The sequence below is a fragment of the Micromys minutus genome (genome assembly GCF_963924665.1).
Source record: "Micromys minutus genome assembly, chromosome: 20".
Taxonomy (NCBI): domain Eukaryota; kingdom Metazoa; phylum Chordata; class Mammalia; order Rodentia; family Muridae; genus Micromys; species Micromys minutus.
The window spans coordinates 26,161,486-26,187,374 of record NC_137955.1 but is presented as its reverse complement, the minus strand read 5'-3'; the positions used below and the strand labels follow the sequence as shown (position 1 = coordinate 26,187,374).

The 25,889-nt window shown below is 38.9% G+C and overlaps 1 protein-coding gene across 1 annotated transcript in view; it reads left to right on the top strand.

Annotated features, from left to right (window-relative positions):
- Window positions 1-25,889, top strand: part of SPEF2 (sperm flagellar 2) — a gene marked incomplete at both ends in the record, with an annotated part of 153,734 nt that overhangs the window by 112,812 nt on the left and 15,033 nt on the right. The window contains 7 exons of the mRNA XM_080933724.1: window positions 1,487-1,637; window positions 3,270-3,398; window positions 6,607-6,745; window positions 9,200-9,429; window positions 19,861-19,967; window positions 20,609-20,791; window positions 23,905-23,997. Coding sequence (XP_080789850.1) covers window positions 1,487-1,637; window positions 3,270-3,398; window positions 6,607-6,745; window positions 9,200-9,429; window positions 19,861-19,967; window positions 20,609-20,791; window positions 23,905-23,997 — 1,032 coding nt within the window. The remainder of the gene's footprint in view (window positions 1-1,486; window positions 1,638-3,269; window positions 3,399-6,606; window positions 6,746-9,199; window positions 9,430-19,860; window positions 19,968-20,608; window positions 20,792-23,904; window positions 23,998-25,889) is intronic.

Below are 25,889 nucleotides of genomic sequence, written 5' to 3'. Positions count from 1 at the left end.
GTTCTGAAGTCAACTCTGTTGGAAATTTTCTTGGATATTAATGGGTATGAGAGGGCATAACCCTGGGCAGATGGCTCTGGTCTGGTTAAGAAAGCAAGAAGAACAATTTATGAGAAGCAAAGGAGTAAGTCGTATTCCTTTGTCCCTATGTAGTTCCGGACTATTTCTGTTCAAAAGTCTATCTTGACTTTTATTAATGATGGACTGCCATTGGGAGGTATAAATCAAATAAATCCTTTCTTCTCCAAGCTGCTTTCTGTCATGGTGTTTTTAATACAGCAATGGAAAAGAAACCATAACAGAAATGAATATGGGGAGGGAAAACCTGTCCTAAAGGCAAGAGATAACAGAAATTTAGAAGAAAATCCAATACTGTATTTATAGAAGTAGTTAATCTGACAGATGTGAGAAGAAAGACCACCAACACAAATCATAGCCAAATTAATGAAAGCTTCATTATTCGTGCACATGAGCTTTTTCTCCATAAGCAGGGTTCAGAAGATCAGCTTTAGACATGTGGAAGGTAAATGTTTTTATTGTTTAGGAGCAGAGGGTTTCCAAATCTGAGATTTGGCAGGCAAATAGAGCAGAACATAAGCACAACAAATTGTTTATAACATTCCTGAAACAAAAACGTGGTTTCAAAGTGATCATAGCTAGGTCATCATAACAAGGCAGTTATAACAAGGTAGTAAAAGGATAGTAACAAGGTAGTCATCACAAGGTTGTCATAACAAGGTAGTAACAGGATAGTAGCAAGGTAGTCATAACAAGGTGGTTATAACAAGGTAGTAACAGGATGATCATAACAAAGTAGTCATATCAAGATGGTCATAACAAGATGGTTGTAGCAAGTTAGTAACAAGGTGGTCATAACAAGGTAGTAATCAAGGTAGTAACAAGGTGGTCATAACAAGATGGTTGTAGCAAGTTAGTAACAAGGTGGTCATAACAAGTTAGTAAAAAGGTGGTCATAACAAGGTAGTAACAAGGTGGTCATAACAAAGTAGTCATAACAAGGTGCTCATAGCAAAGTAGTAATAACAGCCTTTTGAAACAAAGACATGGTTCCTGTTTCCTGTGATGGGCAGTACAGAAGCATTCCCAGTTAAAGTTACAGGTTGGGCATAGCTTAATCCTTAAGAAATAGATTTAATCATAAACAGGATTGAATCAAGTTTATGTTTACTATATAATGGCTTTCAAGCCTAAAATGGAGAGAGGCTAGTTTATCAATGGAGATACAACTAAATGAACCTGTGGCATCATGGATTAAGGAGATTAAAGCCTCCTTTCAGGCAGTTGCAGGGGGATAGCCCTTGGGGGCTGAATCATCCCATCACAGAACTGTGTGCTCCTGGAAGAGCGAGAAGATGGGTTCCTTGTTTACAATGGAAGGAATCTCTAGTGGAATCTAAGTGACTAAATCCAAGTGGTCATTATATTTGCTGAACACCATGCTAACTGGGATACTGTTACCATACAGGTGACTGCTGAAGTTCACCAAAGGCTCATAGAGGAAGAGAAAGAATCACCCCAACTAGATGCCAAAGAAAAGTCTCCTCAGTCAGGAACAAATAAAAAAGCCAAGAAGGAGAAAGAACCACCCAAGAAGAAGGCAGAAAAGAAAGGAAAAGGTACTCATGGCACTAGGACCTGATCCCTAGGTCACTTTAAACCTCTTCTTGGTAGGAAACAAACCATTAGCCAGGCATGTTAACCTCTAAGCCACTAGAATGCTAGTAATCGTTTTAAACTATAGACCCAAGTGGCTATGGGCTGTGGTTGTAGTTGGCAAACCACACTGCATATCAGCACAACCTAATTCATTTTAGTGAATAGCAGCTGCAACCAGAAATTGTTTTCAAGGCAGCTTTAACTGTATTAGGACTCATAACCTGGGATGTCTGTACAGAGGGGCTAATACCTGATGTAGAAATCAAAAGCTCTGTGTTTTTGGTTCTCAGAGGCACTTGAATCTAAGCAATTGTTCTCTACTGGAACATACCTACCTAAATCTTTGCCTCAGAGTCATGGAGGAAGGGCAACAAAGAAAACAGGCAGAGACATACCACCTCCAACTGAGTTGAAGCAACAGCACTGAATGTTACCTTAGATGTGAACATTTTTTATATAATTTGAGTCAAGAAAGGAAAGGTAGAAAGCACATAGGGAAAATCTCCCCAGTGACCGACTGCTAGTGTGTGTCTATTATGAACCGATTGTTGGGACCTATTCTATGATGGATGCCAAACACATATTGTGGAGGAGGGGGAAGCACTGAGGGCTAATAAAGGGTGGTGATGACCCTGAAAGCAAAGGAGAGATAATTTGCTGAAGACCATGCCACTTTAGCTTATGTCATGTTCTAATAAGTAAACATTTCAGCACTTAGAGGGAAGATTTGCCTAATAGAGTACGTGGCCAAGTCCAATCTTTCAATTAGTCAATGATAAAACAAATGCAGAGGCTAAGTCCTTTACTTTCAATCTATACCTTCATCTCTTAGTACAGCAAATTTACAAATCCCCTCACAGCTCCTTAGTCTACCTCCTTGTCCCTCATATGATTTACACCTCTTGTGACCACACCGTCAAGAATAATTACTGAACTGTGTAGAAATTCACAATTTGGGCCTAAAATAGGATCACATTGCCTGGGTAGATTCTCCACAAACATTTACAGACTCTCAGTTTCTATTTAGTTTATGTAGCCACTGAAATACTTGTAGGTGGGCCCAAATTAAAGGATAATTAATTTTGGGTGCATAATCTTGAACAACACTAAGTTTAACCCATATCTTTATGAAGTTATTTGTTGGTCTTGCAAAACAACAACAACAAAAAAAATAACAAAGCTAATAATCACTTTCAAATTTAAGGAATTCCTTAGGAAGTGGTAATTCTCCAAGAGACTAATATCTACTGTCAACTACAATATGATGAGCTTTGCCAGTTTTTGTTCTCAACCTTGATTTTACTACTTTTTAAATTCTGTAATCACGTCTGTACAAGCCATATGCCTTGTTCTTTTTAGTACAATGTAACACACCATGTTTTGTTTATGATGCTGTTCAGAAAGCTCACAAAATTCTCAATGAAAGATTAGACATCTTTCATTTTCCACCTCAAGGGCCTAAAGTTTCTTGTTTTAAAATCCCCAACCATTTCTAGTTGTACACATTTTGCCCTGTAGTCATGTCATCCAAGATTCATGTCCATATACTCGTATTCTGGCAACTTACTCACCACACCTCAGTTATATTTCAGGTAAATCGCCTCCTGTGGCAGAAGTCAGTCCCGTCACAATGACGCCTGAGGAACTAGCTGAAATAGAAAGGAAAAATGAGTTCAAGCTCAAGATTAAGGATGAACATCTTGCTGCCCTGCAGACAGAAGGTAGGAGGAGGAATAGAATAAGATAAAGCTTTCAGTGGAGCCAAAAAACAAACACAGGGCTCTTCAGTAGCCTCATGCTGAGTCTCAGAACTCAAGCAAAAGGACTGAAGGCACTCAATTCAGATCATTTTTCATTTGTCCATGAAACCAGCTGTGGCTACTATGCTGTTGCATGAGTTAGATGAGTCTGGATTTAATTAAACTTAATTAAATTGGTTGATTGAATAATTCATTCATTCATTAATTCATTCATTTACTGAAACATGGTCTAATTTTGTAACCAAGTCTGGCTTCAAACTGGTTATATAGCTCCTTCTGTTCTTGAATTAACTATTCTCCCAAATCTGTCTCCTTAGTACACAGATTACAGGTGTGCAGTACTGTGCCTGGTTCTCTAAGTAATCTCATTTAAAATATCTGCAGACTGCCAGAAAGATTTAGGAAAAGAAGGCTATAATTCAAATTTCAAAGACAAGAAAGACAAATATATTGCAAACTGGTATGGTTGTACAGGTTAGATAGAAGCTGTCTAATAAAAATGATTTAATATCACTGTCTTAGTCAGGGTTTCTTCTATTCCTGCACAAATATCATGACCAAGAAGCAAGTTGGGGAGGAAAGGGTTTATTCAGCTTACACTTCCATATTGCTGTTCATCACCAGAGGAAGTCAGGACTGGAACCTAAGCAGGTCAGGAAGCAGGAGCTGATGCAGAGGCCATGGAGGGATGTCACTTACTGGCTTGCTTTCCCTGGCTCGCTAAGCCTGCTTTCTTATAGAACCCAGGACTACCAGCCCAGGGATGGCACCACCTACAATGGGCTGGGCCCTCCCCTCATGATCACTAGTTGAGAAAATGCCTTACAGCTGGATCTCATGGAGGCATTTCCTCAGCTGAGGCTCCTTTCTCTGTGATAACTCCAGCTTGTGTCAAGTTGACACAAAACCAGCCAGTACAATCACAAATGAGTAAGTTACTCTTCTTATTAAGAAAAATAAGTCCTGGGGCTAGAGAGATGGTTCAGTAGTTAAGAGAACTGACTGTTCTTTAATGGGTTCTGATTCAGTTTCTAGCACCTACAACATGGTGGCCTACAACCATCTATAACACCAGTTTCCAGTGGATCCAGTGCCTTCTTCTGACCTCCGCTGGCATCAGGCACACACATGATGTATAAATATATTATGCAGGCAAAACATCACATTCAAAAGAAAAACAGAAGTCCTGGCCAAAGCCCATAGGTTTCTGAGAGTAAACTTCTGGGAGCAAGGACCAGCGAGTCAGTTTTCACACCTCTCTCTCCCTCCAAAATGTAAGGGCTTTCTTCCTCATACTCAAATGACTGCAAGACTTGTTATTCCATATCCTCACAAAGGAATTGATTAGTGCAAATCAGTATGGAATTTATAATGTTAGAAATAGACCAAAGATAATCTATGAAAAGGTTCCTCATTAAGAGAACTATAATGTAAGCAAGGGCTCAGAAAAGCCACCCAAAACAAAAGATCCATGGGTAAGAAGACGGTTTTCATTAGAGATAAGTGAGAGGGAATAGCCAGGGGACTGGGGAGTGGTGGTGACAGCATCCATGAGAAGAGAAGGTCAGATTATCAAGAGCCAGGGCAGGAGTAGGGTTGTAAAGAAAACTCCATATTGCCAGAGTCATGAGTCAGGGCTCTGCTTCCATCTGCCCATCTGTGAACTGGACCACCCTGGAAGTTTAGGGTGATGGGGGAGGGCACACAATCTGTGCATTTGGTATGTGGTAAATGTCAGTTGGGAAGTCACTTGGCAAACAGGAAGTAGGTTCCTGAAGAATGAAAAATGTAAGTTTCTGTTCCTCCATCGGAAATCCTGCTACTGATCAGCTTGAGATGAGCCAAGAATACATTTTGGCCCAAATCAATGGGCCTGATAGGGTAGAGGGTGCCTGGTGTAGGTCTTGCTTCTCTCCTCTTCTCTCCCTTCACCTCTCTACTGACCATCAACCATTCCCTTAATTCAGAAAAAAAAAAAAATCAGAAGTGATCTGAAGCCCAGGAACCATGAGGCATCTGGAGAAGAGCAGATGTTTCTCTCCTGATTCCAGTGTTTTCCAGTCTGCCTCATCTTTGAATCCATGTGTTGAAAATCCTCAAAGAGATAGATTTTAATTCCTCATGCTACAAAAGTTTTGCACTGCAGGCTTCATCCTGTGATGGTGTCTGGAGACTCACGTGCAAATGCACGGGCTTTAAAAAAGCAAAATGAAACCATCATGAAGCTAGAAGAAGAGAGATAAAAGCAGTCACTTATCATACGCTTATGGGACAAAGTGGGGAGACATTAAGAAAGCCTTCCCAGAACTAATGTGGACTGGACCAGAAGAGTAGGGAAAATGTGCTCAGGAGACAAACTAGGGGCAGGAATGGAGAACAGAGATGTGTGCCAAAGCAAGAAGATATAAAAAAAGTATTCAGTGAGAAGCCATGAAACATGGCATAAACCAGGATGGAGTAGACTTGGGGAGTTAGAAGCCAGATCATGGTCTGTCCAATAGACCCCTCCTGGACAAGGATAAGGTCCTGTGAAAGCTGAGTGGTAATGAGTCCTGAGCAAAAGGATCATTGCCCTGCAACTGTGGGAAGGTAGATGACTCTGAATGCTATGGGGGAGGATTTGGAATTGAAATGGGGCACAGAGGGAGAGAAAGCATAGTTAAAGCTATGGTGAAGGTAAGAAAGATGCCTGAACTTCCAGGTATCGAACTTATTAAAGCTCACGAATAACTTTAGTTTAAATCCTCAAAATACAATGCCCCTCATTTTGCTTCATCGTGAGATGGATGCCACCTTACCCATATTCATGAATTAAATAAAACTTCATAAGCCAAAGTATGATTGGTATACAAAGTGAATTTGGTTTATGTAAGAATAATGTAGAAATAATGTAGAAATTAAAATCTTTTCTTTTTATATTGTATATTAATTTTACACAATAGGCTTCATTATGATCATTTTGTGCATGTTTTTGACATATTATGACCATGTCCTTCCCTCATCCCTCTCCCTTCCTTCCCCTGACCTTCCTCTTATTTCCCTTTTCTAAATAACTCCACTCCGCGTTCATGTATCTGCAAGGTACAAATTTGGCATGAATAAAAAGCATAGTGCTTCTCCTTCCAAGTTCAGTTCACTTAGCTAACATCCAGTTTCTCCTTCTAACTAGAACAAGCCACACAATTCCGACTTGAACTAATAAAGTCAAAAGCTTTGTCGGTCCTGGAAGGTTTAGTAACAAAAGTGATTGATGTCTACAGGTTCATGGACAAATGGCTTGGAAAGAGATATTTGAATGAAATGGCCAGGTAAGGTTCTCCTCAATCAAAAAAAAAAAAAAACATACAAAATGTCAGAAATGCAAAATTTGACAAGGGTGTTTAAGATGTTCAAGGACTTAAATTACATCACACACACACACACACACACACACACACACACACACACACACACACGTAGACTCACATACACACAGAGAGAGAGAGAGAGAGACTCACATACACAAGTGTCTCACAGACACATGTGTCTCTGTGTATTTCTCTTTGTGTCTGTAACTCTGCTCCCAGCACCTTCCTCTCACCTGTTATAAACACTCAAACTATGGATGCCACCATCACATTTGTGTGTCTTCCTGTAGTAACCTGTGTCAGAGGGTTCTGTGGGAGTTCAGTCTTCTCTTCATGCTGATGCTACATCTTATTTTAATCCAGGAACCTGAGATTTCCAAGTTACCCACTAATGAATACTGGGTCTAATTACTCAGGGGCTCATCAGTTCTGTCTACAAAAAGGATTCTAGGCAGACTATCCCGCCAGTTTCAGCTCGAGCTAGATTCTGTACTATGTATATTATCAGGTAGATTGAAAATATTTGCCAAGAGTTTAGTTGTTGTGTGAGAATGGGCATCAAATTCTAAATGTTCTCAGAAGCAGTAATTACTATATGTGAACAGTCTTTGTCTGGCTTTCTCTGGTCTCACCATGAAAGTTTTACTGTTAAAAATCTTTAGCTCAGTTGTTGAGTACTATTGTTCCACAATAGAAAGTAGTAAAGCAAACAGACAGACAGACAAAACAACACCTACTTCCATCTAGTTACCTCGTTACTACTCTGTATAAATCAACATTATTGCTGGACAGCCAAGTCAGTTGCAATTAGCTTATGGCCCTAGTCTGTCCTGCTACTTATAAATGAAAGAGTTTCATCCCAGTTCTTAGGATTTATGGCTTCTTCCCATGTGTCTGTCCATTAAGCACAAATGGATGTTAACTCTGTGGGATATAGGCATAGTTCTCACACTTATGTTGTGTCTTTCTCTGCTTCTGAATCTATCAGGCAATGTACTCTGACTACAAGAAATCACACACACACACAAAAATGAAGGTAAAAAGTAACTTCTAATGGGGGGGGTGGGTTACTGTCAAGTCGCTCTGAATTCCAAATCTACTTTTCTTGCCTTTTCATTCTTCTGTTTGAAATTATTCTAAGTAACCTTCCACTAGGTGGTGCACAGTCATTTGATATCCTGGTTCTGCTCAAGTGTCAGTCTGTGTGGAGACGCTGTTCATTAACATAGACTCAAGTTCCAAGGCACAAGAATACTCCAAACCACAAACTAATTAGCAAATGCTGTATAGAAATTCGAAAAGAGCACTGAGGAGTTGAATTCAAAGGCACCCTTTCAAGGACAGGAACTAGTAATACTCTGTAAAGCATCAACATCTGTTGCTCATATACAGAGAGAGAAGGTATACATGTTCTCATGATGTTGAGTGTTCGTCATCAGATCAAAACAAGAGTCTTTCTTCATTCCATCACTGGTACACTGGTCTAGTATCTAAAACACCTTTAAAATTGCCTCTTATCCATATATATACATATATATATATGTATATATATGTATATACACATATGTATATATATATATTTATTTATCCATATATATATATATATATATATATACTTATACATATATGTATATATACATAATATACATATACATCATATACACATTCACATACATATACATATACTATCATGACCTGTGTGCTGTCCTGAAAATCATCACAAAAGAGGTAGTAAATGTTAGTGGTTTAATTTCAAGGACAAACTACTCACTTTCAGCCTCCAGACTTACCATGGGACCATGTCAAGCACATGATCTAGAAGAGACCCTAGGACCCACTGCTACTTTTTTTCAGACCACGGTAGCCCTAAAACGTTGATGTTCAGAAGCACCTAATCCAGCCTTGGATGTTGTACACTGGAAGCTACTACTCTGCCAAGTGGTCTTAAGTAACATTACATTCTTTGACATAAAGCTAGAGAAAAGCTATTTTTGCTTTTCTGGAAGTAAATAACCAAACTTGACTCACTTTCTACTTTATCCTGCCTACAAATAAACTGAGTTCTTCTAACAGCGATCAAACTGTGATGTGCTATGTCAACTTACTCTGGAAAATAAACTAACCTTTTATATAATTCTTCTCATATAGAAATGTATCCTTCAATACTAATAAAACAAAATTTAATAGGCTTTTCTTGTTCAGCTTTGCATAAAACTGAAGTATATTACCTTCTTAATAAGAGAATGTTTTGGTGTTTTATCTTCATAACTTTATAGCATGTCTTTAAAATGTTTAAATGCCTCTAGAATCATCTAACCTACCCTGTAATGTATGTGCTTTTGTGGGTTATTAAGTTAACTGTTAATCTAATAAATCTTCAATGGAGATAGCTTTGTTCATTTTTTCCATTTGTAGTATACAGAAATTGACCGAATTAGCTCGCTACCACATTGAGACAGCTACAAAAATTCAAAATGAGATTTATTTAAGCCAAGAAGAGTTCTATATCAATGGAGACATAAAAGTTTTCGCAGACCCTCCCCCACCAACCCGTCCACCGCCAGTAGAAAAAGAAGAAAATGGTACCCTAACAATCGAACAGCTTGATAATCTTCGAGAACAGTTCCTAGATATGGCACCTAAAGGTAAGAAAGACATTGATACTGGTGTGTTATAAAGGTGAATAAAAGTGCTCACAGTGGACTTCACTTGGCCAGAAGACAACCGAGTTCTATTGGAGTGTGAGGCAGTACAAGGAGACTTTGCTCTGTTTCAGTTTGCCATGTGTTTGCTTGCTCCAGTATTATCAGAGTTAAGCAAGGAGAAGAGTCACGGTGATTGATAATCAAACAGTGTAGCTAACAGTGTGATAGTGACCAGCCCTGGTGACTCTTCGGTCTTCCTCCTCTCTTGGAGGCATACCGGTAAAATTGACTCCATCTGATAGTTGGAAGATAATCTCCATGCATTAAGTAGAGATGAATTAGGGATCCCAAGTTTGTGTTTCTGTCTAACCAGTGAGCAGATGCTAAGTGAAGGAATCTCTTGTAGAACTTCCTTTTCTTTCAGTGCTTCAGAGATCTTGAGTGGAACCAAATATGTTACTGGTATATATATATACCTCCTAATTAACTTGCTCACCTGAGGGTATAATTTATTTTCTTCATACAAATTATTGAGTCCCTTAACATTTTATTGTTACAGTTCTGTGCCTTCCACTATCCCACCAATTGCAATCCTGGATAATACAATGTGCATAGAATCACCGTCTATAATCATCAGGACTGTTCACTCAGTCACCAAGCGATCATGCAGTGTGTCTGTGGCCATGTACATTTTGGACTCTGCTAATTTAAAGTTTGTTATTCTTATGTATGAATTAAGGTGTCTCTTATAAAGAGGTTTATTTTATTTCTCCAAATGTCTTAATTATTGGAAAATCATTTCTTTTCCCTAAACATAGTCAATGGGCTTTAATATAAATACAATTTCTCTTTTTGAAAATCAGTCACAATATTTTCAGAAATCTATAAAAAAAACTTTAATAACAAATGATAATTCACTCTATAGTCTATAAAGATTTAGTGCCAAGACCAATGGGTGGCAATGTGTGCATGTTTGGGTGAACATATTTGCTGGCATGCATGAGCACATCAAATAGCATGAGAAGTCATTATCCCTTCAATGTATAAAAACACACAGTATATCTATGGATAGATTTACTTTGGACAAGATTAATGTGGGTGCCAACAGGTACTAAAAATCCAACTTTGTCAAAAGGCAACTCACAAATCCTGTTACCTTCTAGCAAGGTAGACTTCATCATCTTTCCCCGAAATGGATTTTACAGTACCTTTTATATTTTTATTTTATGTGTATGCATTAGTGACTTCATGTAATGTGTGCATAGACTAAGTGCATAAATAGTGCTTGTGGAAGCTGGAGACAGGCATCAGATGCCCTGGAACTAGAGTCAGGGGCAGTTCTGACCCACCTTGTAGATACCCAGTGTAGAATCCAGTTCCTTAGGCTAAGTGCCGTCTTCCAAAACTCTACCCTCCCTTTTACCATATCATTTTTTAACTGATTTAAATGTTAACTTTGTCAATGCAATATTTTTATATAAAAATATGGGTGCACAATTCTAAAATAATACATGATTTAAGTTAAACCTTTAGGATGATGACTGGGATGAAACTGTTCAATTAGTGACCTAACAAAAAGCATTTGGAGGCATCTACATCAATGGAAGCAGACTTTTGAAAATTATAAGGCTTTCATAATGACTTTCAAAGGAGATCCCAGTATTCACTGTGAATATTATCAATACATTCTTCAATATGTACTCAAAGTCAGAAGTTGCATTCCAGCTAAGAGTTTAAAATGAAATAGCATATGACATTTAGTTGATCAACATTTGAACTCTAGAAAGGTTGGAATAGAAGTATGTCCAGATATAATTTTTTTTTCCTGAATAGAATAAAGTTGAATCTTTGTCAGACAATGAGGAAACACAAGAAACATCTTGGTCGCTGTTCAATTGCTGTGAAGAGACATCATAACAACAACTAAATGAAGGCATTTAGTTAGGGCTGGACTACGGTTTTGGATATTTGGTTCATTACCATCATGTCAGGGAACATGGCAGCATGCAGGCAGACATGATGCTAGAGAGGTCACTAGGAGTTTTATATCTGGATCCACAGGCATTAGGAAGAGAAGGGCACTGAGCTTGGCTTGGGCTTGTTTGTTTGCTTGGTTTTTGTTTGTTTTTATTAACATTTTTCCTTTTTTATTGGATATTCTCTGTATTTACATTTCAGATGTTATCCCCTTTCTGTCAATCCTTTCCCACATCCCCCTCCCACTGCCTCCTTGAAGGTGTTCCCTCTCCCAACCTCCCTCTCTCCCATCTCAGTGCCTTGGGGAAATGGGCCTTCACAAGACCAAAGTCCTCTCTTCTCTTTGATGCCAGAGAATTCTAGCCTCTGCTGCATATGCACCTGAAGCCATGGGTCTCTCCATTCAAACTCATTGGTTGGTGTTTTAGTGCCTGGGAGCTGTGGTGGGTTTGGTTAGCTAATAATTTTGTTCTTCCCATGTGGTTGCAGACCCTTTCAGCTCCTTCAGTCCTTTCTCTAGTTCTTTCATTAGGGTCTTGGTGTTTAGTCCAATGGTTATCTGTAAGCATCCTCCTCTGTATCAGTATGGTCTGGCAGAGCCTCTGAGGAGGCATCCATATCAGGTTCCTGCCAGTAAGCACTACTTGGCATCAGCAATAGGGCTTGGGTTTAGTGGCTGCATATGGGGTGGATCCCCAGCTGAGGCCGTCTCTGCATGATCTTTTCTCCAATCCCTGCTCCTCTATTTGTCCCATTATTTCCTCCAATGAATGTCTTGTTCTCCCTTCTAAGAAGGACTGAGGCATCTCATCTACCTTCTGGCCTTCCTTCTCTTTGAGATTCATAATTTCTGTGAATTGTTGCTTGGGTATTTTGAGTTTTGGGGCCTAGTATCCGCTTATCAGTGAGTACATACCATAAGTATTCTTTTGTGACTGGGTTACCTCACTCAGAATGATGGCTTCAAGTTCCATCCATTTACCTAGGAATTTCATGCAGTCATTGTTTTTAATAGCTGAATAGTACTCCATTGTGTATATGTACCCCATTTTCTGTATCCATTCCTCTGTTGAAGAACATCTGGATTCTTTCCAGATTTTGGCTACTATAAATAAGGCTGCTATGAACATGGTTGAGCATGTGTCCTTGATAGATACTGGAGCTTCCTTTGGGTATATGCCCAGGAGTGGTATAACTGAGTCCTCAGGTAGTAACTATGTCCAATTTTTTGAGGAACAGCCAGGCCAATTTCCAAAGTGGTTTGGGCTTTTGAAACCTCAAAGCACATCCCCAATAACATACTTTGTCTAGTAAGGTTACACCTCCTAATCTTTCTCAGGTAGGGCCATTCCCTGATGACTAAGCATTCACATATATGAGATTATAGAGCCATTTTTATTCAAACTGCCACAGGAGAACCAGCAAGGAAGGAGTAAGTAAGTAAAAACTAAAAATTTTTAAATCACAATTGAAGTAAAATAATTTGCTGTGTGCGAGTTTAGAATATGACTTGAAAAGTATAATACAAAGCAGTTGGTTAATTTTGAGATAAAATATGAAATTTAGGAAAGGGCCTATGAACACAAAATAATGAAGAATTGTTGGGCAGTGATCAAGGTTGGTTCAGAAAAAAAATCACAAATCTAAAGAAGCATGGAATGATTTGGTGACAAGGATACAGAGGATATTTATATGTAAAAGAACACACTTTAGGAATGCACAGAGGAGGACAGAGGTTGAGGGGTTGATCAGCAGACTGGCCTGCATCTCCTTCTCCAGTTATATGAACTGCAGGAAAATAGATGATAGGTCTTATCAGAGGAGTACCCCATCCCCAACTTCCTCTGCTGGGGAGCTGGTCCATACATGGATAAATGCTGTCATTTAGATAGAAGGTTCAGAGCTGTATATGAGATGTAAGGTTTTGGATGATTCAAAGTTAGTTATGGTCTGACTTTGACCATATTGTGAACAAACAACACTCCACAGGCAAAGAGTATTTATTCCATATGTTTATTCTTAGATGTATGCTAAACAGGCTGTTGACTCCTGCTGTGGTAAAGTTTGTTGTCATTGCTTTTGCAGTTGCTTCAGAGAGAAGGATGATGTACTATCCATTCTGTTTTCAGAATGTCAGGTGTCACAACACAGCATTCTTTACTGTCCTCAGGAGTCAGGCTACAAATGGGAACAGTGCTCATCCTGAGCTACATCAAAATCTACTGCCTAGGGAAGCCCATAAGTTACCCTGGATTTATGATCTTTGGTGCCCTGGCTCACCATTGTTTTACACTTCTCTAAATACTACTTATATAATCATATTTATTTTTACTGTTTGTGGAGCATTGGTTTTCTTTATTTTTTATTTTTCCTATAACAAATACCTATTTTTAAAAACTAATTGCGACATAATGTACATTCAGAAGTGTATACCTATTGTAAAGGGGCAAGTAGTCTATATGGACTGGCCACACCAATGTAGGAAGCTCGCAGCTCAGATCACTCAGCTTTTGTGCTCACAAGTAGCTGCCCCCACCTTCTCCCTCCAGGTGAGGAATCACTGGTCTAACAGGAGCTGATTCCTTTGTAAAGTCTCATATGCAGAATGTTCTCACATAGTTCCTTCATTACATAAATACATAAAATAACTCTACAGGAAAAGAAATTAACTTTTGATACAGCCCCTTTTACTCACTACTATTGTTGAGATTGATCCATATTTTACACAGATCAGTATTTAAGCTATAGGTTTATTTCATTGTGGAAAGGGGTGTACTACAATGCATACTTATGTTTCATTGTTAATGGCATGATTTGAACCTCCTTTTTTCAGTTGATAACATAAAAATTCTTCATATTTCTTGGGATGTGTGACGTTTGATATATGTCCAAATTGTATAGTGAACAAATAAAGACAATTTAGCATATATGTCATTTTAAACATTATTTCCTAGTCATCTGTTCATTTTTAAATGAAGATTTGTATTCATTTAAATTTTTCTTTAAGTATATTACTAACTGTAATCTTCATAATCATTTTATAATGTATCACTAATTTAACATTACAAAGGAAGAGATGAGGCATAGAGAGATTAAACAAGTTGACCAAGAGTATGTAACAATAATTTGACAAGACATAGACTTAGAAAAGAACTATCTGACTCCAACCATCCAATCAAAGTTGAAGTAGATAAGTCAAGCAACATGTAACAAAAAAACATTCTAGTGTAGGGCATAACAAAGATTATACAGCAGCTGTTATAATTTAGAAAACACACCCCTTTCTGTTTTGAAAAAAAATGTTCATTTATAATTCCTGGTAAGTCACTGGTAAGAAGATCTCTCTAATTCTCTGGATGTTTAATTAAGCTGGTTCCTTGATTCCAGCGTACGAATGGATTGTTGCTGAGTGTGGGGGAAGGCAAGCATATTGGGAGAGTCAGAGGACTGGAAGAAGTGCTGTGAATACTGTTTTCTGGATATGGCAGGGAGGTTGCACCCGTGAACTCTCAATGGTATGACTGTCCAAACATGGCCTGCAGAAGACCACACCAGCCAATACCACAACATAGATGAGAAAAAGGCTCAAAAGGCTCCCCTGACCCAGCTGGGGAGCTACAACCAGTCTGTGGCTACTGAAAATTAAAGCCTGCTTTCTTTAGAACAAGCCCTCTGATAGGTAGGTAGCCCATGCAAAATTGATTAGCCCTATACTTATTGCATTTATCACACTTATATATGCCATATGCCACATATATCATAGTATATATCATATATTAATATATTTCTATTATATGCATATATTATATGAGATGATTACATGGAAATAAGCAGCAGATGTAGGTGCGAGGAGACACAACAAGAGGATTTCTTAAATAACCATGTGGAGTTTTCTTTAAAGGCAAAGACTTTCCAACTGCTGTGATTCCAGTCACCAAAAAGCAGAAAAAGTCTCGGAAAACTGACTCCTATCTACAAGAAAGAAATCATCAGTTTTTGAAAATTTGGCTAAAAAAATACCCCTGGCTTGTATATGATGAGCTATTAAACCTTATGTTCTGTGTTCTATGTCGTAAGCATGGCGTAAAGTCAGGGGGAAGTACAGTAAGTTTTCTCTATGGCACGGACAACTTCAGGGCTGAGTTTCTAAGTGCTCATCACTTCAGTGAAGCTCACGCCAAGGCCTCACTGATGGAAGCAACTAGTGGTTCTCCAGTGAACAGAGCTGGGACTGAGCTGATGGTAAGGACCATGAGTAAAGTGACTCTTGGAAGAGTGGAGAACCTATTTAGATCATGCCATGCCCTGGTAAAGACCGGACATCCCCTCAAAGATTTTATTTGGATGTGTAAGTTGGATGATATGAAGGGTGTTGATATTGGCCCAGTCTTCAGAACGAACAAATCAGCAAGAACATTTACATATTTCATTGCCGAAGTAGAGAGGAAAAATCTAAGAGAAAAACTAGAAAAAAGTAACTTCTTCTCTGTCATCAGTGATGGGATTGTAGACAGTCTAGGCAAGGAAGCCGAAATGGTCTATGTTCAATTTGCACACGCAGGAAAAGTGCAATGTCAGATTGTTGGGATACAGCCAGCAGAACGAACAGACCCTCTGGAGATAAAAAATGCTATTGAGAAAACTCTAGAGACAAATCTTCATCTTAAGCTGTCAAGCCAAGACTGGGCGATGAAGTTGGTTGGTTTTGGAAGCAGTAATTCCCCTGCAGTGGAGGGCGAGAACAGAGTGGCTCTGCTTTTGAGAGAAATACAGCCATGTGTGCAAAGCATGTATTGCCTTGCTCATCATCTAGAACTGTCTTACAAAGCAATCTTCCAGAGTGTCCCTCTCTATAATGACCTTGAGGGACTCCTCACCAACATTTACCATTTCTATCACAACTCCCCTCTCCTCAAGAATTCTCTGATAACTGCCTTCAGGGGCCTCTACCTCCAACCCCTGATGCCTTCTCAAATAAGAGGAAGACGGTGGCTTCATGGACTGCAAAAAGCCCTCCAGAACTTTCTCAAAGGATACCCAGCAATTGTTCAGCAACTGCATTCAGTAAGTAATTTTGAAGTATGGTTTCCAAAACATCAAGAAAAAAAAAATTACTGAGTTCTTTTGAAGTAAGATTTCTGACACAGAGAAGTACCCACCATATCATTTCCAACTTCTGTTACAGGTAGGTAAAGGCGAACATGGTACCAGTCAACAGAAAGCCAACAGACTTCTAGATCTCATTCTCCAAGCAGACATCATCAAATTTGCTCATTTCTTGACAGACATCCTTAATATCCTTAGCCTTCTGTCCCATGCCAGTAGGAACAGAAACTCTTCAATTGCAGATGTATTTGCTTCCTTGGAGTCAACACTGGAAATGCTCCAGATATATCAATCAAGGTGACAGGTTGAGGACTTCTAAGGGTCTGTCAAGGTAGATGATTTGACTTGGGGAATTGCTTTCCAGGTGTGCTTTCATGTAATTCTTTACTTGGATGATCTTCTCCCAGACCAGGGCCAAAAGAACGCAGGGTGGATTTGGCCACACATTTTCACGGTAACTGCCTCAGGGGGAATGAAAACATTTCTACTGTGAGAAAGGCGGTTTTAACAAATCTTATCAAGAGATTGCGAAGCTGTTTTAGAGATGCCAGCCTTGATGTGGTGAGAGCAACTGTGATTGGAAGTTTTAGACGGTGGCCTACAGAGATAAATCAAGGTAACCCATAGGCACCAATAACCCTTTGATTGCATGAATTTATTGAAGCTAGGTGACACTTTTTCTTTGTTGTGTGGGTTACAGAATTTGGAGTAAAAGAGATATCCATCTTGATTTCACACTATGAACCAATTCTGGAAGCGGCCAATGTGAAAACTAAAGAGGTAGATACAGAATGGAACATGTTAAAATTAGAAATATATGCCAGGTCAGTAAGAAAGCAAACTGAACCGACTGACATGTATCCGTACCTGCATACAAGCTAGGTCTCTCAATCTTTCATGTCCTTCATCTTCCCTTCTAGATTTCAGAACATTCGAAAGCTGACCTGGGATTTTGTAAACTCTGTTTATTCACATATGTATCCGAATGTTCTGTTGCTTATTGATTTGGTGCTGGCCCTTCCTGCAAGCTCAGCAGAACCAGAACGTGGGTATAGTCAGATGCAACGCACAAACTCACGCATGGATGAGAAAACCAAGACTGAAAACATGACAGACATCCTAACCATTCAGCTGAACTCTCCAGATATTAGCAGTTTTGACCCTAGGAAGGCTATCCTTTTATGGAATACTCAGACACAGTCACCAGTGACTCACAGGGGACCTAATCTTGACAGCTCATCGAACTCAGAAAGCCAAGGTGAAAGTGACGAGCAATTTGACTTATGTTGACTTAGTCACACATCGCAGCAAAAATCAATTAAATAAATTTTTAAAAAAAATGAAGTCTCAAGCAGTCTTTGCCTCAAACACAAAAGACACTTGGCATTTTCCAAACATGCAAAGAGACACAAAGCAAAGAAGGAGAAAAAATATCCAAGCTTGCTTTCCTGTAATTCTCTCTGACGTTGCTTCTGTGTTTAATGCTTTTGCTTCAGTACTTCGGTGGAGGCCGGTGCTTCTAGGCAACATTTCAATGTCATCTTTCGGTGTGTTCTCAGTGTGTGAGAACATTGATGATCACGTTATCTAGACTTGCCTTATAACCAACTCTTGTTCCTGGACAATTCTTAACTCTAGTTGCAGCAAGTAGCGAACAGGACCAAAGGAACAGAATTGTTTGTTTTGTTTTGTTTTAATTAATCTTTGAACAAACGTTGTCATTGTCATCCTATGGAATTTGAAAGGCATATGCCTAAATACTTTCGACATTGAAAGACAATGTTTTTCACACTTCACTCTAAGGTCTCCATATAAATCGTTCCCAAGTAAACTGAAAATGCCATTTTGCAACATTTTGCAACATTGTAGCCATTAGAGACAACGAGAACATATCTTCCAATTATGAAAACTTGCAAGTGCTTTGTTACTCTTTGCAGTTTTAATAGAATCGTTTGTGATCCCATCTTGAATAACATGGCAGATTTACTTCTAATATCTGAAACCCAGTGTGGCATCATTTAAAACTTTATTTACAGAGACTTTTTATTTAATCCCTGGAATTGTTCTCCTGACTAATACCAATACTTCAGACAAACTAAAATGACATAAAATTCATCGTGGAATTACCTGTGGATGGTTAATTATATCAAGAGAATAAGGGTGAACTCTTGCTACTCAAAACACTACCTTAGAAAACTGGAAATGTGCATGTGGTTTGAACCACTGACATTTTAAAGGGATAATAGCTGTATTTTTCTAGAGATTAGAATAAACGGTGAGATTCATGTGGACTCTCAGACACAGTAAAAACTCAGATGCAAATGGAAACTTTAGGAATCTATGTCTAATAAAAAGAACAACTGAAAAAAAGAACAGCTTGCTACGGTGCACCTCCCAGATACCCGGACATGTGTAACTCATCTCCCATAATTCTACAAGGTACTACTGCTGGTTTTTTTTTTTTTTTTTTTTTTTTCTTTCTTTCTTTTGGTTTTGTTTTTTAAGTTTTTTTTTTCAATTTTGTTTCCCTATTTCTAGTGCATGTGCATGCAATTTGGATAAAAATTGAAGTAGACCGTCTCTTAGCTATGCTAAAATATATTAGGGTACAAGAGCAAGGCATTGGAAATACAGTGCCATTTTACGGTTAACTGTTTCCATCAGTGTCATTGACTGGGCCATCTAAAACTTCCTGCAGTTACAAAAAGAAGACATGACTACCTGGAGGACAAACTGAGAGGAAGGCACCATCTCTGTTGTGGTTGTCATCTCCTGTGCATGGAACTGAAATATGAAATGTTTTACTTATGTGTCCAATTGGGTATAATAAAATTTAGTGGTGCTCTAAAATTCTTTAACCTATCTGAAGCAAAATATCAAAAAGGGGTTTATGTTGTTGTTGTCCTCTTTTGACTTTTGTATTTTGGTTTTTCAAGACAAGCTTTCTCGGTGTAATAGTCCTGACTGTCCTGGAACTCACTCTATAACCAGGCTGGCCTCAAACTCATAGATGCTCCTGACTTTGCCTCCTGAGTGCTGAGATTAAAGGCATTCACCTCCACCACCATGTGGTCAGTAGATTAACCTAAGAATTATGCAGTTTCAATATTTGCTCAATCAGAAATGACTGCCCCTTCCCCCCACATTTGGCAGAAATAACAAGAGGAACATCAGAAAATTTCAGTTTATTTTATGTTTTTAAAGTAGCGTCATTCTCTCTAGAGAACACAGTGCTAAATAATTAAGAAAGTTACTATATATTATTTCTGTTTCAGCAGAATAAACTTCAGTGCTAACACAAATGGCAACAAATGAATAACTAAATAAACATATGTTTCTGTGTTGTAGGCATAATAGGAAATAAAGCATTCACTGACATTCTGTTTGATTTGATTACCCTGAACTTTGGAACAAATAACTTTCCTAGCAGCTGGATGCACCTCACCCTACCGGATGTAAGTTTCTGCTCTGTTTGGGATCTAAAAGGCCTTTATGTGGGTCTTTCATGATCAGTCAATAGTTCTAAAGTAACCAGTACTTACACAGTTTGTGGCATTAGGAAGTAATCTGTGAAATTTAAATGTGTGAATGAGCTTGGAAGTTAGCTATATTATTGAGGACTAACGTTTAAACATTTCAGACACTGGGAGATGCAACCCAGTTACGACCGGTTTGCAAATACCTTAACAAGGAACAATAAATGGTTTTAAGAGTACTTGGTTCTCATCATAATTTCATTTTGAACGCCCTAGGAAATTAAAAGGGTATAGAGCACTACCCTCTTAGTATGTTACTTCCCCGGACTTTAACTTTCCACCGGTGAAAAGACACCAAGTTATCTGACATGGGTAAATTAGATGAGCACAGAACAGAAAAACTGCAAACGTCAAGGCAACAAAAATCTAAAATCCTTTCCAGTTGCTGGCTGATGTGGCTCAGTTGTTAGAACAGAAAATGAAAGTAAACCCAAGTCAGAATGGCTCTGGCTGCCAACATGAAATCCCTTATTTCCTTGGAACCAAGCTCTAAAAGCCTAGTGGAAGGAGCTTCAAGTTAGTTGCACAAACTTTCCAGTAAGATCCCTGTGTTCTTCCAGTTGCAGGAGATGACATCTTTATTAACAGTCAACACAGAGTTCGTGGACTGGAGGAAATTCTTGATGGTCACAGCCATGCCGTGGCCCATCCCCCTGGAAGAGGAGCTCCTGGAGACCCTGCAGAGGTTCAAGGCCTTGGATGAAGCACAGACAGGCACCATCACCTTTGAACAGTATAAGCAGGTAGACCAGTAATACCTGAATAATTTCTCCTAACAAGTACCCTTGTTGCAGTAAATATTAAAAAATAAAAAGGCTTTATCTCTCTATTGGCCCTGAGGTCTCACTCCTCAGGCCTGAGCACCAGGTCTGAGCTGTCACCTCGGCCCAACTTGTCCATGCATCTCCCTTCCCTGGCGGTTTTCTACCTCTTGTTCTCTGCCTCTGTCCTGGGGTGTTTCTGTACCCCAAAATCCCACATAAATACAACTCTACAGCCCAATTGCTTTTCACTCAGGTTTATATATTCAACTCTCAATCCACAAACCCTCTACACAGTAAGATTGAATCAAATAGACAAAGATACAAACTGCCCTTCTATATTAGAATATTAGAATCTATATTAGATATTAGGCCTGTAAAATGCTTAATGTTCATAGCTATTTAACACCAATCAACCCCACCTGGGTCTAACTGGTCCTTGGGAATCTCCATGTTGCCACAATCTTACCCCTCTGTCTGACCTTGTCTGACCTCCTCTGACCTCCTCAGACCTCTCAGCCCTCTCTACCTCCCTTGCCCCACCCAGTCACTGGCTTTCCTTTATTTTACTAATTAAAATGGGAAGGTTCAGTTGGAGTCATATGACTAGGCAGCCCTTCTTGGGGAAGTGGAATTAACATTAAAATACAAACAGCTTCAGGACAGACTATATACCCTGATGATACATCATGTTTCTGGTCACTCTGGTGCTCCTAAGAAGCTTGTATGTTGGCAGCACAAAGATAATCAAAGTCTAGAATGGAAGCTTGACTTTCATACCAAGGAAAAGGATTAGGGAAACAAATAATGACGTCAAACTTTTCCTGCAGAAATAAGTGTCCTTAATAAAGTCACAAAATCTTCCTTATTTTGTTACCAGCTAGTAATTATTCCCATGGCTATATTTTAAAACCACACACAGGGCTTTGAATGATCCATTATCAGGTTTCCATATTCCCAAGGGCAGTAATGAAGAACACGGCGGCCATGGGATGGTTTTGTTTCGCCCCTTTGGAAGGGGTAGCAGAACTTGTTTTAATTGAATGAGCTTAAAATGTCCACGAATATTCAAGGCAGAAATGCTCTATCTGCTATCGTAGACCCACAGGCAGCTGTGAATCACTGCCATGGAAATGGGTGTTGAAACACAAATAAATGAGCTCATCTAAGAAAAGTGATGGGTAACCCAGAACACAACACCTGTTTATTAGAGTGGGTGGGAGGAATGAAACTGGGAGTCTGTTGTAGAGCAGGATTGTAGAATTTTGAATACAGAAGCTAGATTACAAATAATTAAATTAATTGGTCATGGGGTAATATATGTACACAGATAGATAGATAGATAGATAGATAGATAGATAGATAGATAGATAGATAGATGTTCTTCTAGTCATCAGTTCATATGTATGAACAATTAATACATTTTTCAGAACTTGAATGTTAGGATTAGTGATACAATTCTCTAACTGACAAGGGGTGCCTAAATTACTCATCTCATTTCTACTAACTGAATGTGCCTTGTTCACCTTTCCGCATCACTACAACAAAGGAAGGAATCATTTATAATAGGGCACAGACTTTGAAACAGGGTGATGGTCTGTGGGGATTTGTCTTCACTGAAAGCTTACAGAGCTTCCTGTCTTGTCTTGATCATGATTAGTAGCTGGCATCCTTTTGATTAGTTAGCCTAGAGTTTCCGGTGCTCACACACAAATGAAGAAACACTTGGATCCTAATGAGTTTCTCTAAGGCTCCTCAGGATGCTAGTTTGGCTAATTGAGCTCTGATGTATGCACTTCTCAAACAGCAGGTTTAGAATGTTGCCACTGCTTACAATTTGCGATGACAACTTTATTTGAACATGACAGTAGCAGAGCAGAACCTATGCTGTATTCTGCTCTGTGTGACTTAAAATGTTTAAGAATTGGACATTTGACAAAACCCTAAAGTTTCCTGTCAGATATAGTATTTTTCTTTTTAATTTCTGTTAGTTGGGAAGTCTCTTCTTGCCACTGTAGAAAACTCCCATGCTTTTGTCAGAAACCCAGGCCTATCATTACCACTGTTGAAAGTGCTGGAGTCCTTGGTAGGAAGAAAAGAAGGCAGGAAGCATAGGCCTGAGTCAACGTAGGCAACCTAGTGAATGTTGGTAGTAGATAGTGTAAAGGATGGGTTATAACTCTGATAGACCAGCTAGGTATAAAAGCTCCCCTTTCATATGTGTGTGTGTGTGTGTGTGTGTGTGTGTGTGTGTGTGTGTGTGCGTATGAAGTGGTTACCAGTGCATCTGAAATTAAAATAGTGCCGAGGTTATGCTATAATCCAGTCACAATGGTTCTTAAAGGAAACAAAGATTAAAGAAGCCCTCTGTGGTAGTGTAATCTAAGGCTGGTATAGAAATAAAAATTGACTTTTACAAGTGAAGGAGAGTGTAGAAGTCACCTGAGACCCACAGGATAATATGATCTAAAGACCAAGATCAGTGCATCTGAACAGGGAATGATAGAGCAACCTTGAAGGTCAGAGCAATTCAGTAGGGTCACATAAAAAATGCTGAAGCAAGTAAGAGAGAGACTGGAAACAACAACAGCAAATTGTATTTGCTGAGTGGCTGGTGCATGGCAGAGGGTGAGTGGCTGTATCATCGGGTGGTAGCAGTGGAAATAGAATGAAAGAAAAACAATGGTGGAGGCAGAGCTGCCAGAGTTTGTCACCAACAAATATACAGATCCCTCCAAGGTGGGGGCAGCAGGAGTTTAGGCTGCAATGATAACTTCTAAGTGTCTTTCACACTCAGAACACTAAAACAGAGCTAACACCCCTGTCTGGGAGCTTTTTATTCATGTAACAAATACCGATTTGATGGCACTAACATGTACTTTACTGCATATGAAAATAGCCATAATAAAATGATGGCATTAAAACAAACACAAATCTAGTATTTTCTCCAGACTCTCCAGTGTGCACTGTATTTTGGAGATGACTAGGTAGAGAATAGAGTGATGTCTTAATGTTGGTTTAAGAGAAACTGTGATATCTCTAACCAATATATTATGGACATTCATTATATTTTGTTTGTATGTCTCTGTGTGTAGGCTGGGCTATGGTTTTCAGGAGATGAAGATATAAAAATTCCAGAAAATCCCCTTGAACCCTTGCCATTCAATAGACAGGAGCATCTTATAGAGGTAATTACTCTTTATTTTTATCCTTATCATTGATTTTTGAGATAGGTATCATTCTGTAACTCAGGCGGGTACCCAGGGAGTGCAGCATCCTGACAAAGCTTGAGCCTTTCAAATTCGGAGATTACATGTGGGAGCCATCTCACCAATGCTAACCATGGATAAGATTGTACCTGGTGTGTGGAAATGTTAATTTTCTTTCTGTACTTCCACTTTGAACAGATTTGAACAGGTCCCTCTGATTTTACCCTTGCTTCTTAGATCCTTTGTTGTTTTTCCGTAGTCCAAACTTGAATACTCATTCAGGAACCGTGCCTTATAGGGAACTTCTAGGGGAGGAGAAATGGCAACATCATCTGTTATCTAGGTGATCATTGGAAGCTCTCATGGGCTCTATTGGATTTCAGGGTTTTTGTTTTGTTTTGTTTTGTTTTTCTCATCTATCTAGTAAGCCATTCTCCCAATCCTAAAATTGTGAGAAAGGATTCTGTCATTTTACAAATATTTACTTTATGCACTTTCTTCAATTTTGTTAAACACGGCAAGATTTACATGCAATGTTCCTCATGTCTGTAAGTAGCTTGCTGCCCTCAGTTTGATATCAGTAACAGCATTAAAATCTACTGCGCTCCCTGAGGCTACAATAGATGCAAAGCCTTAAAATCTGAAGTCACTATGACTTCTGGAAAATGATTGAATACATATTCTATAGCACAGCCACATTCAGTAATACAGTAGAAAATATGCATCATGGATTTAGATATTACAGGAAATTCTGTATATATCAATGGTTTTGTTTCTATTCATTCATTACCTCAAAACTGCAATACAAAATTGGACATGACTCCTTTATAACATTTAAGTAAGCAATTCTCTCAGTTAGACTCAAAATTTTAAGATTTTATTTTACGTTTAATATTATAATTATATCATTGTCCCCTTACATTTCTCCCTTCAAACCCTCCCATATGCCCCTCATTGATCACTTTCAAATTCATGCCCCCTTTTTTCAATAATTGTTGTTACATTATTGTATACATATATTGTATACATATATACATACATATTTCTAAATATAACCTACTCATTTGTATAATATTACTGTACAAATGTTGTAAGGATTGGAATTATGATTGGATAAACAATTGGTGTGTTCTTTCCTAGGTTAGTCTATATCTCCCACTCCCAGCACTCCTTAGTTGCCTATAGTTCTTTGTGTGATGAAGTTTCATGGTCTTTCCCCGCATGCATTTCTGCAATATGCTAGCCAAAAAGAGGACCGGGGAGGAACCACTAGTTACTAAGAAGGTCTGAGATACATGGTTAGCATTTTGGGGTTAATAGTTGTTTGATAACATTTTTAATGTGAAAAAGGAGGATTGACATAAATTATACCATTGTCTTAGTCAGGGTTTCTATTCCTGCACAAACATCATGACCAAGAAGCAAGTTGGGGAGGAAAGGATTTATTCAGCTTACACTTCCATTTTGCTGTTCATCACCAAAGGAAGTCAGGACTGGAACTTAAGCAGGTCAGGAAGCTGATGCAGAGGCCATGGAGGGATGTCACTTACTGGCTTACTTCCCCTGGCTTGCTCAGCCTGCTTTCTTATAGAACCCAGGTCTACCAGCCCAGGGATGGTACCACCCACAATGGGCGGGGCCCTCCCCCCTTGATCCCTAGTTGAGAAAATGACTTACAGCTGGATTTCATGGAAGCATTTCCTTATCTGAGGCTTCTTTCTCTGTGATAACTCTAGCTGTGTCTAGTTGACACAAAACCAGCCAGTACAACCATAAAAGCATTTCTTTCTCTGAAACAAAGGTATGAGTACATATCCCTGTCTGGCCTGGAACTCAATATGTAGAAGAAGGTGGCCTTGAAATCACAGACT